This window comes from Abramis brama (genome assembly GCF_963993115.1).
Source record: "Abramis brama genome assembly, chromosome: 15".
In the NCBI taxonomy this organism is placed as follows: Eukaryota; Metazoa; Chordata; class Actinopteri; order Cypriniformes; family Leuciscidae; genus Abramis; species Abramis brama.
In genome coordinates, this window is record NC_139977.1 from 13,294,038 (window position 1) to 13,312,066 (window position 18,029).

The 18,029-nt window shown below is 37.7% G+C and overlaps 2 protein-coding genes across 5 annotated transcripts; one reads left to right on the plus strand and one right to left on the minus strand.

The window, feature by feature from the left end:
- Positions 1–2,667: 2,667 nt before the first annotated feature.
- ddx52 (DEAD (Asp-Glu-Ala-Asp) box polypeptide 52) lies at positions 2,668–11,287 on the minus strand. 2 transcript variants are annotated; one of them, XM_084137143.1, is made up of 15 exons: positions 11,138–11,287; positions 10,548–10,778; positions 10,338–10,468; positions 8,351–8,536; positions 8,115–8,258; positions 7,879–7,990; positions 7,450–7,522; positions 7,089–7,292; positions 6,800–6,890; positions 6,517–6,639; positions 3,571–3,721; positions 3,419–3,494; positions 3,224–3,295; positions 2,951–3,049; positions 2,668–2,814 (listed from the first exon to the last, which is right to left on the minus strand). In XM_084137143.1, exons 1-15 carry the CDS (start codon positions 11,226–11,228, stop codon positions 2,742–2,744), a joined length of 1,857 nt encoding a protein of 618 aa, XP_083993269.1. In that variant the 5' UTR covers positions 11,229–11,287; the 3' UTR covers positions 2,668–2,741. The 2 variants fall into 2 exon arrangements, with proteins under 2 accessions (XP_083993269.1, XP_083993270.1); XM_084137144.1 differs by having other exon boundaries at positions 10,548–10,782; positions 11,142–11,249.
- tlr22 (toll-like receptor 22) lies at positions 5,295–17,582 on the plus strand. 3 transcript variants are annotated; one of them, XM_084137142.1, is made up of 3 exons: positions 5,295–5,322; positions 12,218–12,318; positions 13,501–17,582. In XM_084137142.1, exon 3 carries the CDS (start codon positions 13,566–13,568, stop codon positions 16,455–16,457), a length of 2,892 nt encoding a protein of 963 aa, XP_083993268.1. In that variant the 5' UTR covers positions 5,295–5,322; positions 12,218–12,318; positions 13,501–13,565; the 3' UTR covers positions 16,458–17,582. The 3 variants fall into 3 exon arrangements, with proteins under 3 accessions (XP_083993268.1, XP_083993267.1, XP_083993266.1); XM_084137141.1 differs by lacking the exon at positions 5,295–5,322 and adding an exon at positions 6,818–6,910; XM_084137140.1 differs by lacking the exon at positions 5,295–5,322 and having other exon boundaries at positions 12,074–12,318.
- Positions 17,583–18,029: the final 447 nt, after the last annotated feature.

Below are 18,029 nucleotides of genomic sequence, written 5' to 3' on the forward strand. Positions count from 1 at the left end.
ACATCCCCCACACCATTACACCACCACCACCAGCCTGCACAGTGGTAACAAGGCATGATGGATCCATGTTCTCATTCTGTTTACGCCAAATTCTGACTCTACCAACTGAATGTCTCAACAGAAATCGAGACTCATCAGACCAGGCAACATTTTTCCAGTCTTCAACTGTCCAATTTTGGTGAGCTCGTGCAAATTGTAGCCTCTTTTTCCTATTTGTGGTGGAGATGTGTGGTACCCGGTGGGGTCTTCTGCTGTAGTAGCCCATCCGCCTCAAGGTTGTGCGTGTTGTGGCTTCACAAATGCTTTGCTGCATACCTCGGTTGTAACGAGTGGTTATTTCAGTCAAAGTTGCTCTTCTATCAGCTTGAATCAGTCGGCCCATTCTCCTCTGACCTCTAGCATCAACAAGGCATTTTCGCCCACAGGACTGCCGCATACTGGATGTTTTTCCCTTTTCACACCATTCTTTGTAAACCCTAGAAATGGTTGCGCGTGAAAATCCCAGTAACTGAGCAGATTGTGAAATACTCAGACCGGCCCGTCTGGCACCAACAACCATGCCACGCTCAAAATTGCTTAAATCACCTTTCTTTCCCATTCTGACATTCAGTTTGGAGTTCAGGAGATTGTCTTGACCAGGACCACACCCCTAAATGCATTGAAGCAACTGCCATGTGATTGGTTGATTAGATAATTGCATTAATGAGAAATTGAACAGGTGTTCCTAATAATCCTTTAGGTGAGTGAGTGTAGTAGTGTCTCAATACCAGGGGCACATTCAAGTTCAAAACGGTGCGCAACGTTTTGCTACGGTTTCTGGGTTGAACGTTCTGTTTCCTGGAAACGGCGTGCACCGGTGTGCAACGGGGTTTGAGATACGTTTTCTCTTGTTTGGTGGGTGTGTCAGAACTGCCGTCCAATCAGCAGCAACATGTATATAAAGCACGCGGTATTAAAGTGAACTCGCACAATGGGTTCAAGGAAAGTAATTTACAAATGTGTTCGATGCAGCTCGGTATACGCAACAACTGAGGATATTAGAAGACATGTTTGTCGTAAGTTTTATTGTAAAAATATAGGATATCAACATAATGATGTAGTTGTTTATATTTTTAGTTTCATTGCAAGTGTATGACATTTGGTATAGAAATAAACAATGGCAATTAAGTGCTTTTTCTAAAAATGAGAAAGAAAATACAGGGATACAGAAAAAACAGTATGAAATACAAATAAAGTCAGTATGTGAGGCTAAATAGATGTGTTTTAGTCTGAATTAGGTAAGATGTGTGCTTCCATTTCAGTTTCAGCAATCCCTTCACTCGATTGGGATGTTCTCTTTTGTTCTGGGCGACAAGTGCAGTAACTGTAACATCGGGCATATTTTGTAGTATTAAACACATATTTATACCGACTTCATCAGGCTCCGAAAATTCTTCACAAAGAACACAAAGAATGGCCTTCTCAGCTGCCATTGCAACTCTTGCGTCATCAGAACAGTGTGTTCAACGCATCACCGTTTCTGTTTAAAAAACGTTGTGCAACGTTTTGTCGGGGCTGAACGCAGCCCAGCATATGGTCTTGCTACACACACAAAGTAGGGAGTTCCCCTATAACCAATGAAATGCATATTTTATTGCATAGTTTTTAGTGCAAATGAACCAAAACTATCAAAATAAGATATTACTTTTCTGGTCCATTTGGTCCAGGCTGAGGATTTACACATGATGTTATTCACTTTTTTAGTTTTTGAGCAGTCAAATGAATTTAATTAAATCCATTGATATCAATGTAATTCTCAGATAGTATGTTTGTACAAATTTGCACATCTTATACATTTCAAAAAGAATTTCTCATAAATTTTGAAAAACAAAAAGTTTTTATCCAACACTGTTTTTTTTTTCTGTAGTTTATTTAAAATTTGACATTTCATGTAATTTTTTTTCTTTAAAGAAAAACAGGGGAAATGTAGTAATAAAAGGGTTATAACACAGTTACAAAAGTTTTAAACTTTTTGTGCATTCACCAGTTAATAAAGTTATTAATCAGATACAATATGGTTTTAGTTAAAATGTTTTACATGCTTTCATTGAACAGGGTCCTAATGGACACATGAATGCAATGAAAAGTTCACTGTTCTAAATCCCACTCAACATCTGATTCGCTGCGAACAGAAGAATTACTCTATGCTTAAACGTGCCATACATAGTTTTGACGAAATCGATATAAAGTCTCTGAGCTGGCTCTGAATCAAGTATGAAAAATCAGAGATAGACATTAGCCCCCAGTTTCACAGACAGAGCTTAAGTCTAGTCCCAGACTAAAATGCATGTTTGAGCTGGTTTAACTGAAATCAACTTGCATATCTTTTGTCTTAAGATGCACACCAGTAATGTTTTTTTCTAAGGCATGTTTATTAAAGCTACTTAAATGTCCTAATTGAACTAAGAACTAATCCTGGCTAAATCTAAGACCTGTCTGTGAAACCAGGCCTATGACTCTGGCCTGTTTTTAAAAGCCTGTCTCATCTGATAAACACCAAATCATTCTGAATGGACCCTCTTTCAGTACCTCGTGGAAATGTTGTATGTGCTGTAACCTGGTAGCACTACAGGTTTCAATAAGCTCTGTTCCAACTTCAGAATGTCACAACAATAAGATCTTCACACACACTGGTAAACATTCATTTTATTAAAGACAATAAGATGGATAGAAAAAATGAGCAGTCTGTACGGTGTGCCACATCAGCTGTTAGAAACAACTTCTGATGCTTTGCCTTTTGCTTCTGCTTCTTTGTCTGCAACTTTTCTTTTTTTCCTGAAAATGAACAGTGAAAGTAAAAGAACAAAAATCACCATTATAATTAAATCAATTACATTCTGGTCCTGTTCTTTTCATTCTGTGAGGCTAAAACAAACTCTTTTCACAATCTGCACCGTGATCCTGAACAAACCTTTTTCCCTTGCCGATCTTTTTCTCGAAGAGCATGCGAGGCGTTGTGCGAATAGTTGAGCGTCTGGGTGGTTTTGTCACGAGCTGACGTTTCAATTTCCTGTGTGGTGAAAAATGATAGTGTGATGTTTGATGGCGTGCTAAACATGCTTTATCTCCAAACCACAGTAATGAATAAGGAACTGACAGTAGAAAGATTCTTGAAAGTGGTATGTGGTGGTAAATAAACTGAAAACACACGCCTATAGCCTATAATATAACGGCGTAACCCCACCGTTTGATTTTCTTCAACCCGATCATGTAGTCAGGGACAGGACATCCAGCCTTCTTTATGACAGTAGCAATGCTGATCCATAACAACAAAAAAGTGAGAAGTTATTGCATCATTTGCCATAAGAAAACTGATGCCCCTGAAATGTCAAATGATGATTTAACCTTGTAATAACTAGTTCAACAGTGCTGTTATTACCTGCGAAGGAGAGGCTTGTCATCCTCTGTGAAGAAAGTTATTGCCTTTCCTTTGTGTCCTGCTCTTCCTGTTCGCCCTACAAAGAAAAAGCACCGAGCTGAGTATAATAAAGTTCCACAACATGAATTCATATCCTCTACTCAGACACACACCGATCCGGTGAATGTAGTCCACAGCAGTGGTAGGAAAGTCGTAGTTGACAACCAGGTTGATGCCCTTGAAGTCGATTCCACGAGCCAGCAGAGCCGTGCAGATCAGCACCCAGATCTTCCCAGAACGGAAACTGCTCACAACATTGTCCCTCTGATGAGAAACACAAGGAGAAACATTACTTTTTATGTCATGACAATGGCCATAAACTAAATAGAGAAATTAAAATGTATATATCTATAGGTAACAAAGTAGAATATGGTTCCATTTGTTAACGCAAGTTAAACTCAATGAAAAATTATTCTAAAGCATTTATTATTAATTTTAACATTTAGCAATACATTATTAAAAAATACATTATTAAAATCAAAAGTTGTATCTGTTAATATTTAACAGACCTGAGCTAACATGAACCAACAGTAACAATAGGACTGTCATGATTCCTTGATTAAATTTGAGTGCTCAATTTGACAAAATAGTTGATTGCAATTTTCCGTCGATTAACCGGGAGAGCCGCATTCCACAGATAAGAATCCATGAAACGCATTATTAGACCTATAAAACTGCATGATGTATAAAAAACATTTAAAAATCATAATATAACAGTGCTATTGTGAAATTACAAAGGCTGTGATTCAATTAAATAAATATGCATGGCGGGTTTATTATGCTTTATTATTTACATGCTTGCAGGTTACGAGTTTCCTTCCAGCGTCTCCATTCACAGTAAATGCTCTCTGATGTCTCTGCATGTGCTGGAGTTTGGGTTTTCAATAACGTGCATTTGAAAACGCATATAAAGTCAGTCGCGCTTTGTGTTTCAAGTGTTGCACTGTTACGAGCGTGGAGCAGCTCAGTTAACAAACTCCATCTCTGCATATGCTGTGAGTTTGGGTTGCTTATAACGTTCATCTGGGAACGCAACGTGCGCCATTTCAACAGATTTGTAACGTAAAGCATTTATAAACCTATGCCAACACAGGAGATACATCAATACATCAACACATACATCAATATGTTTCTAAATATACAAATTGTTGTTTATTGCGATTTCAAAAGTTAAAAAAAAGTTTTCGAAAGTTTTGATGTCCACATATTCTTGTTCAAGAAATTACAGTGGCTATTCCTATCATAAAGTAGTGGCCAAATATTAAAGATTGCGTGAACATTTGAATTAAATGTTGTTTAGCCAAAATTAAACAAGGATTTGATCATGCTGTAAAGTGTAAAAGTAATTACCAAGCCATTTGCGCCCTCTGCAGGCATTTGTTATCATATGTAAAGTTGATTATGTTTACATGTATATTACATTATGTATTTTAACAGTGTTGTTCAATTAAACCATATGATTACTTGCTTTTGATACTTTATTTGAACCATCTATTATTGCCTCATTGTTAATATATGTATTTTAAAGTGCCCCTATTATGGATTTTTGAAAATTACCTTTCATGTAGTGTGTAACATAGTGAATGAAAACATCCTGCAAAGTTTTAAATCTGAAAGTGCACCGTATATAAAGTTATTGTCTTTCAAAAGTAAGAGTCGACTCTGAGTTAATGAAATTAATCGTTTTTCAAACGAGTCATAAGCCGTTTCGTTGTGACATCAAGACGAAACATTAGCATATTGCCCGCCCACTTATTGCACGCGCAGACATCAGAGAAAACTTGAACCTCAAGCCAACAGCTGATTCCTGTGGACACTGTATTGCATCATGTCGAGAAGACGGCGCTGTGCTCTACAGTGTGAAGGTAAAGCCTTTTTTTTTTCACTGCCTAAGGACAAGCATGTGAAGAATCAGTGGTTAAAGTTCATCTTTACCATGATATCACAGCAGTATAATCCTAAACTTTAGCGGTGTTCCCTTTATTTCACTGACGACTGCTTCTCAAATCTCGTTCAGTTCAATGCAGGATTCACAAACTCTTGAAAGATGGTGTTCAAAATCCTTAGTTTTGAGTTTTGTGTAGGTCTCCTGCTAACTGGTTAACTCACATTACTGTAGTCTTACTGAAATACTTCTGATAATCAGTTGTGGGCCACTATTACCTATAACCGTCTATTAATGCAGACTGTCTGTCGTTCTCACTACTTTGAGGAAAGATTAAGTATGGAGCAATATTTGTTTTACCAACATTTATGTTACATCAGTCATTCACGCTAGAGCTCGGCTAATGTATGCACTGTTATTGATACGGTTTCCACGTGTTCACCGCAATAAATTAGAAAAATACTCAGAAAATAAATAAGTACAAGTAAAATAGTCGGTTTGTTGATGGACATGCACTTGTTAATGCTGATGGTGAGGAGTTGCAACATCTCATAATGTGGCTCAAATTGAGAAACTGAGACATTTCTGAGAATCACTGAGAAACGTCCTGCTCGAGTCGTCCTTGCAAGGGAGGTTCGGGTTGAATAACTAGTTCTTCCAATGCTTCATCATCGGACTCGCATATGGTAAAATCAACATCATTGTTTGTTGCTGTCTTTAGTTTACGGTGTAGGAAGCCTCAGGATAAGCAGAGCTGACGTTGTTATGGCAATGGGCATTTTTTAAATAAGGGATTTAGAGAGATTGATTCATCTGACGAGTCGTTTGAGAATCATTGAAAATGTGGTGATGTGCAAATGTATATTATGAGAAAATTAAACAGTTTTTTGACCTTTGATGCATGTAAACCTGTAGGAGACTCCAAAACAACATTAGGAAACTTTAAAATAGCATAATGGGGCACTTTAAGTCATTTTTCAAGTCAAATGTCAAAATAATCGATTACCAAAAAAATTTGTTACTGACAGCCCTAGGTAACACTTTATTTTATAGTGTCTTTGTTACATGTACTTCCTATAGTAGAAACAGCAAATGATGCATAATTAATGTTAACATTTTAATAAATTATTAATAATGCCATTATTTGAATGAAAATCTGGTTCGGTTTAATCACCTGCTGTTGTGTACGATCCGCATGGATCACGTCCACGTTTATCCCCTCGTACACCAGCTCATGGAAGAGCTCTCGGGCACGGTCAATAGACTGAACAAAGATCAACACTGGCGGCAAAAAACCCTGAAAGGAAATTCTGTGAGGTTATGACGATCGTAGTGCTAAAAAAAACACTTCTCCTTATGATGCGTCTGACGAAATTCAGGATCTTTATTTATTTTTTGCTATGAGGTAAGACCTGATATTTGCTCATCCAAATAACTGAAGTGAGAACTTCACTGACCTGCTTTATAAGGTTTCTCATGGCAAGTAGCTTTCCATTTTCTGAGCCCACAAACAGCAGCTGCTGCTCCACAGTATCGACTGCAGAGTTTCTGTGGACGGAGACAATCAGGTATGCGTTTAATTCAACCCTACTAGTTTCATTTCAACATGTTGTTATTTATTGATGTATTTTGTCCTATCGCTGTCTTTACAAGCTTCCAACCAAAATAGTTAGAACTTTTACTACAAAATAAGCATTAAAACTTCAGCTAGTAACTCAACGCAAATGACATGATGTGTTTCGATACCTGGGTCCAATGTTGACAGACACGAGGTTGTCTAGGTTGAGTTTGCACCATTTCTCTACGTCTATGGCAAAGGTTGCGCTGAAGAGAACCCGGCAGATTTTGGGAGAAGAGCAGGCCAAGAAGATGGTGGCGAGCTGCTCTCTGAAACCCCTCTTCCCATCCTCAAAGAGCTTATCAGACTCATCCACCACCAGCCACTCCACACTACAGACAGCAAACACACATTCATGCTAGAGAGGAAGCTACTGGTTTTCTGTGTTTGATGGTGAACTTGAAAATCGACACACAGAATTAATACTTTATTAATGTATTTATTTTGAAGAGATTTACTTAAACTACAGAGCTTTTGCAAATCACTCACCTACTTAAGTTGATCGCAGGAGGGTCTTGATTTAATAAATATATCAATCTGTTAGGAGTCGTAACCAATATATCTGGAAAACAAAATGATTAAAAAGGAAAATTAAAGATAAACAAAAATCTCTCAGCTAATGCTGTAAACTATATAGGTATATGCACATTTACTTGCAGATGATTATAATAAAGGCTACAATTAACAACAAAGCCCAACTATTAAATTTTTTTTTTTATTAAAAGTTTTTATGTATAATAATCAACACTAAAAAAAAAAAAGTATGCAAACATGTAAATTGCACATAAAGCTTTTACATTAATTACATTTTTATATTTTAACATTGACTTGTCACTTGACTAAACTCTTCCGAGAGTTATAATGATAGAAATATACCATAAATATGAGAATTCATAGAGCCTTTGTGCCAAAACATACCAAATTTCTTAGCTGACTTGGGCCCATATTTTTTCACAGCATCAACTCCTTTATTGATCATGTGTACTCTGAAGCCCACTCCTTCTGACAGTTTGAGCAACTCTCTGTGAGTCTATAGATAAAAAAGATGCAAGTCTTTATCGCAGTCAGTACGTCAGTCAATCTGTTTAAACAGTCGGTGACATGTAGATTATTTGATGTGGTATACAGCAATTATTAACTTATTGAGCGTTTACCTGAGTGGCGAGCTCTCTGGTGGGGGAGATGATGAGGGCTCTGAAACCCTTGTTGAGGGGCTGGCGAAGGTGGGCCAGCAGGGGCAGACAGAAGGCCATAGTCTTACCAGAGCCTGTAGGAGCACATGCCAGGATGTCCCTTTTCTAAACCAAACAGATCAATGGAATCAAAACACTCAAATTAGGATCAGGAAAACAAACACATTTATATCTGACCCAACAGACACGTGTCATACATGCATCATGAGGGGAATGGCCTGCATCTGAATGGGTGTGGGGGTTTGGAAACCCGCTGTCTTGATGTTTTGAATGACTCGCGGGTCCAGATCATACTCCTTCTGCAGCTCCTCAAAAGTGGAAACGGGATCTGGAATGTCTGTCCCGTGCACGTTAATCCGGTTCTGATTACGTACCCGATTCACCTAAAACGCACACAGCCAGTTTAAAACAATAATGGGTTTTAATTTAATCATCAGACGATCACATCAAATCAGTGGCATAGATAAGACACATCCTTTATTTGCGGGGGTAAAAAAAAGTCCAATTATACTTGACATATTTTTTATTAAAGATTTTATTTATTTATCTAGATTGGCTGGTATTGATATTGTGTTATATATATATATATATATACATACACACACTCACCTAAAGGATTATTAGGAACACCATACTAATACTGTGTTTGACCCCCTTTCGCCTTCAGAACTGCCTTAATTCTACGTGGCATTGATTCAACAAGGTGCTGAAAGCATTCTTTAGAAATGTTGGCCCATATTGATAGGATAGCATCTTGCAGTTGATGGAGATTTGTGGGATGCACATCCAGGGCACGAAGCTCCCGTTCCACCACATCCCAAAGATGCTCTATTGGGTTGAGATCTGGTGACTGTGGGGGCCATTTTAGTACAGTGAACTCATTGTCATGTTCAAGAAACCAATTTGAAATGATTCGAGCTTTGTGACATGGTGCATTATCCTGCTGGAAGTAGCCATCAGAGGATGGGTACATGGTGTTCATAAAGGGATGGACATGGTCAGAAACAATGCTTAGGTAGGCCGTGGCATTTAAACGATGCCCAATTGGCACTAAGGGGCCTAAAGTGTGCCAAAAAAACATCCCCCACACCATTACACCACCACCACCAGCCTGCACAGTGGTAACAAGGCATGATGGATCCATGTTCTCATTCTGTTTACGCCAAATTCTGACTCTACCATCTGAATGTCTCAGAAATCGAGACTCATCAGACCAGGCAACATTTTTCCAGTCTTCAACTGTCCTATTTTGGTGAGCTTGTGCAAATTGTAGCCTCTTTTTCCTATTTGTAGTGGAGATGAGTGGTACCCAGTGGGGTCTTCTGCTGTTGTAGCCCATCCGCCTCAAGGTTGTGCGTGTTGTGGCTTCACAAATGCTTTGCTGCATACCTCGGTTGTAACGAGTGGTTATTTCAGTCAAAGTTGCTCTTCTATCAGCTTGAATCAGTCGGCCCATTCTCCTCTGACCTCTAGCATCAACAAGCCATTTTCGCCCACAGGACTGCCGCATACTGGATGTTTTTCCCTTTTCACACCATTCTTTGTAAACCCTAGAAATGGTTGTGCGTGAAAATCCCAGTAACTGAGCAGATTGTGAAATACTCAGACCGGCCCGTCTGGCACCAACAACCATGCCACGCTCAAAATTGCTTAAATCACCTTTCTTTCCCATTCTGACATTCAGTTTGGAGTTCAGGAGATTGTCTTGACCAGGACCACACCCCTAAATGCATTGAAGCAACTGCCATGTGATTGGTTGATTAGATAATTGCATTAATGAGAAATTTAACAGGTGTTCCTAATAATCCTTTAGGTGAGTGTATATATATATATAAAATTTTTATGTTCATTCCCCATATTTCACAAAGTAAATATTTCTCTACTCTACTATATATAATAATAATACCGCTTCATTATTTAAAGCCACTGTTAAATGCAAATATAAAAATGAATATCCATTTTTAATACTGCACATTATAATGTTGTGATGTCTAAATTCACCTCTAGCATTTAAAAATGATTTTAGATTTTAGTGTTTTAATTTATTTAGACAAAAGAGTTTAAAATTTTAATACTGTCCATATTATGAAAATTATTAGCATCGGTCAGAACTTTAATCAGCCGTATTAAACAAAAATATTCAACTGTGACTGACCACAGAAGATTAATATTAACACATTATACCTTCTCCTGATGAAGCTGCTTTAGTCTTTTCAAAGAGAGCTTGTCTTTCGACTCTTTCTTGGGGTCTTTCACAGTGTCTTGTGATGACATCCACTGGATCCCCTCTTCCCCGCTTTTTTCAGGTTCTGTGTCTGTTTCACAAAAAGAGAGAACTGTCGGAAAACCATAATAGACATGCTAGCAATCTGAAGAGATTGAAAGATGACTTGCCTTCAGATGTTCTCTTAGCTCCTTTCTTTTTCTTGCGTGCAGCCTTCACTGGCTCATCCACTTCAGTACGTTTCCGTTTACCAAAGGCCTGCTCTTCATCACTCCCTTCTTTCTCTTCTTCACCGTCATCTTCACTCAGTCTGGACTCCAGAGAAGCGTTCTCTTGTGTCTCTGTGCCAAAAAAGCTGGTTTCAGCCAGCTGTTGTGAGCTGTTCTTGCTCTGAGACTTCACTACCTGAGAGGAGAGTTGCACAATAATTAGTGATCAAATGAACGTGTTTATTTAGTACTGCAGTACAGTAACAACCAACATTCCTGTTTCTACTGGCTGTGCAACGCAGTAACTAAACTAATGACGTTTAAAATGTGGAAAATATCCATTACTATCTCATACTACTTGTTAAAGCACTCTATTAGCGTTGTTTGGGTTCATTCGGATTAGCACTAGCACTTCCAGAGACATTCAATGGGAAATGGAAACACATGTTAGCCATGTGGCAGCATTTCAAGTCGAAATTTACGTATTTCTTTTGTTTTATAAAACAGCAGCCCAGCATACGTTAAATTTATTATGTACTTTGCATCAAAACCTACCTTAAACCTCTCTGCATCTTTAGCAAACCTTTTCAGATCAAACTTTGCTCCAGACCCAAGCTTTCTAAACAAGTCTACGGCGTCCATTGATACAGTGAAAGACGTGAATAATCGATCTAGATTTAACTAACACGCTCTCGGCGTTCAACTATTACGCCTTTTTTGTTTCTTTAGTCTATCACAAGAGAGCGCTGTTTCCTTTTTTAAAGTTTTTTTAAACATCCATTTTTTGTGTGTAAATCTTCTATAAATCCTACATTTATTGTACAATTATAATACATTTCAATGTAACAGGAATCAGTATCAACCAATAAATAAATCAACAAATGTAAGAATATGCATTTATTTATAAAACAAATTATTATTTTTTTTTTTTTTACAAATAATAAATTGACAATATAATACGTGAGTTCTTATTATTATAATAGTACAAAGATAAATTTAACAATATTAATACAGATGTCTGTGTTTGTTTTACAATTATTTTGGTGGTAAAATTGTATGATCTTGTAACAAATTAATTGAAGCATTGAACAGGTGATTTTGTTTTTTTATTCTCTTTGGAGATCATCTTATCTAAAATTAGGCTAAACTTATGTTGCTGGGCACCAAAACAAAAGGTGTGTTGCAATACCCTGAGACGATTTTATTGTAATGACCGTCAAGAAGAGTGTGAGCAAAAGAGAGTTTAAACACAACATTCCAGTGTAATAAATCATTAACTTAAATAAAACTCTTCCTATAACATGGAGGAAATAGAGTAGAGAGAACAACTTCTCATGTGATTGAGATAAGTACTATTACTCACTTCACTGTTTGTGTGACTCATTGTCTTCAAGTTGGTCACATCCAAAGCATAACTATTTCATGACTGACAACAGAGACATCACATGATAACACTGGCTGTGGGGTATCCCATAAGACAACACAGAAGCACTCAAACCATGATCAAATGATATGAAACACTTGTCTGATTAGAATCCAGTTAGGTTCATATGCCACAGGTGTTGCAGGTGTGAAGCTAGGTGTGTGGATGTATATAAAGGGTTTACTTCAGCTTTTTTTCCCTCCCACAGATAACTTTACTTCCTGCTAGACAACATAACACACAATATCAGCCTGTTGTTTTTCTGGGTTTTAGCAGACAAGAATTCAATGAAGAGATGAACCTTTGTGAGTGAGTACAATGTTTTATTTCTGTATATCAGTACGGTTGGAGGCATGTTTGTAAGTTTACTATTCTATTCTATTCTATTCTATTCTATTCTATTCTATTAACCTTCATAGGAATGAATGAAGGCATTGATTTTATAGATTATAATGATTTTGGTAAGTAAATTATATTCCATATGGCTATATTTATCACAGACTGGTGTGTTTTTGATAAATTTTGCAGGAAAACTGCAAGTAAACTGAAGTAAAACTGCAGGAAACAGAGAGTTAGACTTTCTCTTGTGCTTATGCTGATGGAATGAAGTATTGCAGGTTGTGTTTCTCTGTTATATTTGCGAGAGGTTCAGGTTGCCTTGCCATTTTACAGCAAATATGATAACATCAACCTTTTGATATATAATTTGATAGATTGGGGTTTATTTACTGATTCACTTCATTGTAATTTCTCACAATTATATATGCAAAAGTTAACTTATCTTTCAGTTTTTACTACTGTGTATTACTTTTAAATGTATCATTTATGTAATTTTTGTAGTGCTGCCAAATCGAATAATCGCAATTAATCGCATATAACATAACAGTTTGTGTTTACATAATATATGTGTGTGAATATACAGTCAAACCCAAAATGTATTCAGACACCTTAAACATTTCTCACATTATCACAGTTTATTCGCTATAGTTTGAAAATGGTAATAAAATATGGCAAGATCTCAGAGTTATCAAATTAGTTGATATTTCACTGGATTTGGCAATCCTTCTGTAAGACTGTCTTACAAATGAATTAGGTTGAATAGCTGTCAGCTGTTAAATTTAACTACACAATTAGATAATACCAATTTTGGTGAACAAATTACCAAAAGCAATGCTTCATTTTGTTCAGTCTGTGCAAAAAGGTCGCACTAGCAATTCAAGAAAAAACACGTAAGAAAAACATGGTCAGGTCAAAGTGTTTGAATAATTTTTGGTCCCAAATTTGTATCAATTTTACTGGTAGTCCACTGTATGAAGAATTTTTGGGTATACATATTATAATAATATATATACACACATATATCTCATATAAAAAACTTTTATGTTAGATGTGATTAATTGCGATTAATCGGTTTGACAGCACTGTTTTTTTTTATTTTGTTTTTTTTATGTAGTAATTTTAAATAATTAATTTTTTATTTTTTATTTGTAGGAAATTCAAAGCCAAACACTGCTGCGTGAAGAGCACAGAATAAATAAAAAATCAAGGCAAATCCAATGTATCTCCTGTTTGACATGAAAAAAGAAACAAGAAAAAACATGGGAACACTAAAACAAATCACATTATATATTGCCTTCTGTGGTTTCATTTCCCCATGTAGTGCATTTTCCTTAAATAACTGCACTATCAGCACTCCCCTTAAAGACACGCAGCCGAAAGTGCTTTGCTACAACATGGGCTTTTTCAGGATTCCGTGGGTAGGCCTACCCCTAAAGACCCGGATTTTAGATATTTCCTTCAATGCTTTTGCAGAGATCCAGATTGGAGACTTCAGGCATTTGTCAAACTTACAGGACTTGAACATATCCAACAATAAGATCTCACAAATTCAAGAGGGCGCACTTGACAATCTTTCCAACTTGACCCATCTCAATCTGGCCCGCAACAGACTGAAAGCAGTCTCAAGATGGATGCTGCACGGCCTTAGCAACCTGCTAGTGCTACGTCTGGATGACAACAATATCAAAGACATTGAAGAGTCATCTTTCAGCACGCTTCAGAATTTAAAGGTGTTAAACCTAACACAAAACCACCTCCACTACATAGACCGAGTGAAGCCGGTTCTTGCACCACCATGTTTGGAGGAACTATACATCGGAAGCAACCATTTTGATGTTTTCAACTCGTATGAGATGGCAACAAAGCCCTTGTCGTTAAAAAGGCTTGATTTGTCCAACAACCCTTTTACAACATTTCAGCTCACTGACAATATATTTCCATCCCTCGATCACCTTGATTTATCCTATTGCGGTCAAAATGGGACCATGACATGGAATGTTACAGAAAAGATATATTTGACCTCAGTGCAAACATTATACTTCATGGGTGTTCATATATCACCCCAGAGTGTTGATGATGTGCTTCTGAGCTTCAAGAATTCATTGAATAAAATCAGACTTAATAGAAACGTTGAGCTCAACAAGACCAAGCTTCTGCTGAACGCATGTTCTCCAACGCTGAGAGTTGTACGGCTAAATGCTAACAAAATAAAACACCTCGCCGACCACATGTTTGATCCCTGTTCTAACCTGACGGAATTGGATTTAGGAGAAAATGAAATATCCGAGTTATCGAAGAGCATGTTCCGAGGTTTTACCCAACTAAAAAAACTGCTTCTGCAAATCAATAATCTGACTCGAATAACAAACTCCTTTCAAACTCTCTCCACTCTTGAGTTCCTAGATCTCAGTAGAAACCGCATCAAAGAGCTCACCTGTGATGACTTTGCCAATTTAACACAGGTGAAGACTCTGTACTTGTATAGTAATAAAATTTCACTCATTAATTCCTGTTTGTTCAAGGACCTCACGAGTCTTGAAGTCCTAAAGCTTGGAACAAATAATATTTTAAGCATCGGCGATGCTTTCAGCAAAGGGCCACATTCCTTGAAGCATCTGCAAATTAATTTTAATAAGCTAAGCAAAATAAAAAAATACACTTTTAGAAATTTGTCACAGTTAACCAGTTTGACCTTACAAGATAATCAGATTTCAGAGATTGAGGCCCATGCTTTTGAAGAACTGAAGAACCTGACCTCTCTGCTTCTGTCATCAAACAAAATAACAGCTAGAACTATCAGACACCTGAATGTGTTCTCAGGCATGCCCAACCTCCAAAATTTGGATTTATATGCCAACAGCATTTTATTTACAGATGATAAATTGAGACACCCTCCTTTTAAGGAGCTGAAGAAACTCAGGGTATTGACGCTTCACAGTCAACGCCGTGGAATCGGCAAAATACCCTCAAATCTGCTTCAAGGTTTATCCTCCTTGGAAATGTTTTACGCTGGAAACACAAATCTTTGTCATCTAAATCCTGATACATTCAAGTTCAGCCCCCAGCTCTGGTTCTTGGATCTCTCCAAGAACGCACTGTCTGAAGACAACTCCATCCCGGCCGAGACCTTCCACCCCATTTCGAGGCTAACCAAACTCATCCTTTCGAGAACGCAGCTTCGCTCACTGAACTTCCTGTTGAATGCGAATCTCTCCAGACTCTCCACCTTAAGAGCCCAGGGCAATGAGATTGACGCGATCAACAAAACTCTGATTCAGTCACTGCCTCGACTAGAAGTCCTCGACTTGCGGAAAAACACGTTCACTTGTGACTGTCACAATGAGTTCTTCTTTGAGTGGGCCGTGAAAAGTAATTCTACTCAGGTGTTTTATTTCAACAAGTACATGTGTAGCTATCCTCGTTCCTTACGAGACATGAGCTTGTCCGTTTTCGACGCCGATACCTGCACCTTCAAAATCGACTTCATCTGCTTTCTTTGCAGCAGTATTGTGGTCGTTCTCACCCTCGTCTGTTCGTTTGTCTGGCAGTTTCTGCGCTATCAGGTGATTTATGCCTACTACCTCCTCTTAGCTTTCTTTTACGACAGCAAGAAGAAGCGGAACGGTTCAAGGTTCCAGTACGACGCCTTCATTTCCTACAACACCCAAGATGAGCCTTGGGTCTTGGAGGAACTCATTCCCAAATTAGAAGGAGAACAGGGCTGGAGATTGTGCCTTCACCACCGAGACTTTGAACCAGGAAGGCCAATAATAGACAACATCATTGATGGCATATACAGCAGCCGCAAGACCATCTGCCTGATCACTAGGAACTACCTGAAGAGCAACTGGTGTTCAAGTGAGGTCCAGATGGCGAGCTTCAGACTCTTCGATGAGCAGAAGGATGTGCTGGTTCTGGTGTTCCTGGAGGATATTCCCGCACATCAGCTTTCTCCGTACCACAGGATGCGGAAGCTGGTAAAGAAACGAACTTACCTCCGCTGGCCCAAACCTGGAGAAGATACTAAGATCTTCTGGCAAAAGCTAAAAATGGCTTTAGAAACCAAAGAGGGTCATAAATCAGAAAGCAATTATACAAGGATGTTATAACAATATGGTACAGTACACTATCACCTTTGAGAAAACTATGGGTATTTTCCTGCAAAAGTTTTTTTTTTCTCCCAAAAGACTCTGTGGAGCGAATTCACTGGAATAACATTTTGTTGTAATTCTTTGAAGTGTAAATGAATCCATTATATGTAAAGTTGGCTTTTAGTAGATTATCATGCGTTTTATTCACAGTATTCAGCTATTTGCTTGGTGAAATGAGCAATGCGCTATTACTGACTACAACTGTTCAAAAGTTTGGGGCGGATAAGAATTGTTTATGTTTTTGAAGTCTCTTATGCTCACCAAGGCTACATCAAAAATACAGTGAAAATAGTAGCATTGTGGAATACATACATATAGATAGATAGATAGATAGATAGATAGATAGATAGATAGATAGATAGATAGATAGATAGAAAAATGTAATTTATTCCTGTGATGCAAAGTTGAATTTTCATAGAAAGTACACAAGGACTGCATTTGGCAATTTTTTTTGTAATGTACAATGTACTGCCTTTATTGTCACTTTTGATCAATTTAATTCGTCCTTGTAGAATAAAAGTAGCCTAACAGTTTCTTAAAAAAAAAAAAAAATCACACCAACCCCAAACTTTTGAATAGAGTGTATATATGTGTTTTTTTTGGATTGTGTATGAATACCATAATGAATGAACAATATCCCTAGTCAGCATGTTAAAAACTAAGTCAACAAGTCAAGAAGATCTCGGTATGGGGTCACTTTGGGCTGATGTTCGGCCCACACACTGACCCCTGATAGCTGGACACGGGGGTGGAAATGGTCAAGGGATAATGGCCCTTTCTCTAATTTCATCAAGCCATCATCATATTTGATCCTCTGTGATGTCCATGTAAAGCAGGTAAAGTATGTAACCTTTGCATGACAGGTGCAAAAATAGAGAAAAATACTCTCACAAGAGTTATGTTGGTTATGCATGACCAGAAATCGACCACATAGAACACCATTGAAGCCTTACAGCTAAAAAAACCCACATTTTTAAACAGAAGAAGCTATATTTATGCTATATATTTATGTATTGCTATGTATGTGTCTATGTATTGTATTATGGATCCCTCTGGGTCTGAAAATAAAGTTTAATAATAATATATCAGTTTGTCAACAAAAACACAAATACGCATCATATTTATGCTTTTAAACACTCCAGAATGTCTTGCCTCATGTAAATGCATTATTGTAAATAAAATTTAGGCTACAAAAGTGTGCTTCTACAAAATAAGGAATGCTTCAAACATTATTTTTCTGTGGTAATCTGTTGATAAAGCAACTTGTTTTGAATCTGGAACATTCCTTCAACACAAGCTATGGCAGTGTGGGCAGAGAACAGAGGGTTACAGGGGAAAAGTCAGCTTTTCTGTCTCCTGTCTTTCTGACCTTTGACCCCAGCAGTAGCTGACATAAGATCACTTCTGCCGACCTGCTCTGAAAGACGTCTGCACATTCATTGCTCCACGCCTCCACGTTGTCCTCTATTGTCCACGTCCCAGCATGTGTCCTCTGCTGCCTCTGGATTTTACAGGAGAAGCTAGTATGCT

Bases quoted from the DNA above. Each gene is read 5' to 3' on its own strand.
- ddx52 (XM_084137143.1), bottom strand. From the start codon at position 11,228: ATGGACGCCGTAGACTTGTTTAGAAAGCTTGGGTCTGGAGCAAAGTTT. The intron at 10,779-11,137 runs GTTTTGATGCAA...CCTCTCAGGTAG, and splicing joins TGCAGAGAGGTTTAAGGTAG to TGAAGTCTCAGAGCAAGAAC. The intron at 2,815-2,950 runs GTTTGTTCAGGA...GTTCATTTTCAG, and splicing joins AAGATCGGCAAGGGAAAAAG to GAAAAAAAGAAAAGTTGCAG.
- tlr22 (XM_084137142.1), top strand. From the start codon at position 13,566: ATGTATCTCCTGTTTGACATGAAAAAAGAAACAAGAAAAAACATGGGA.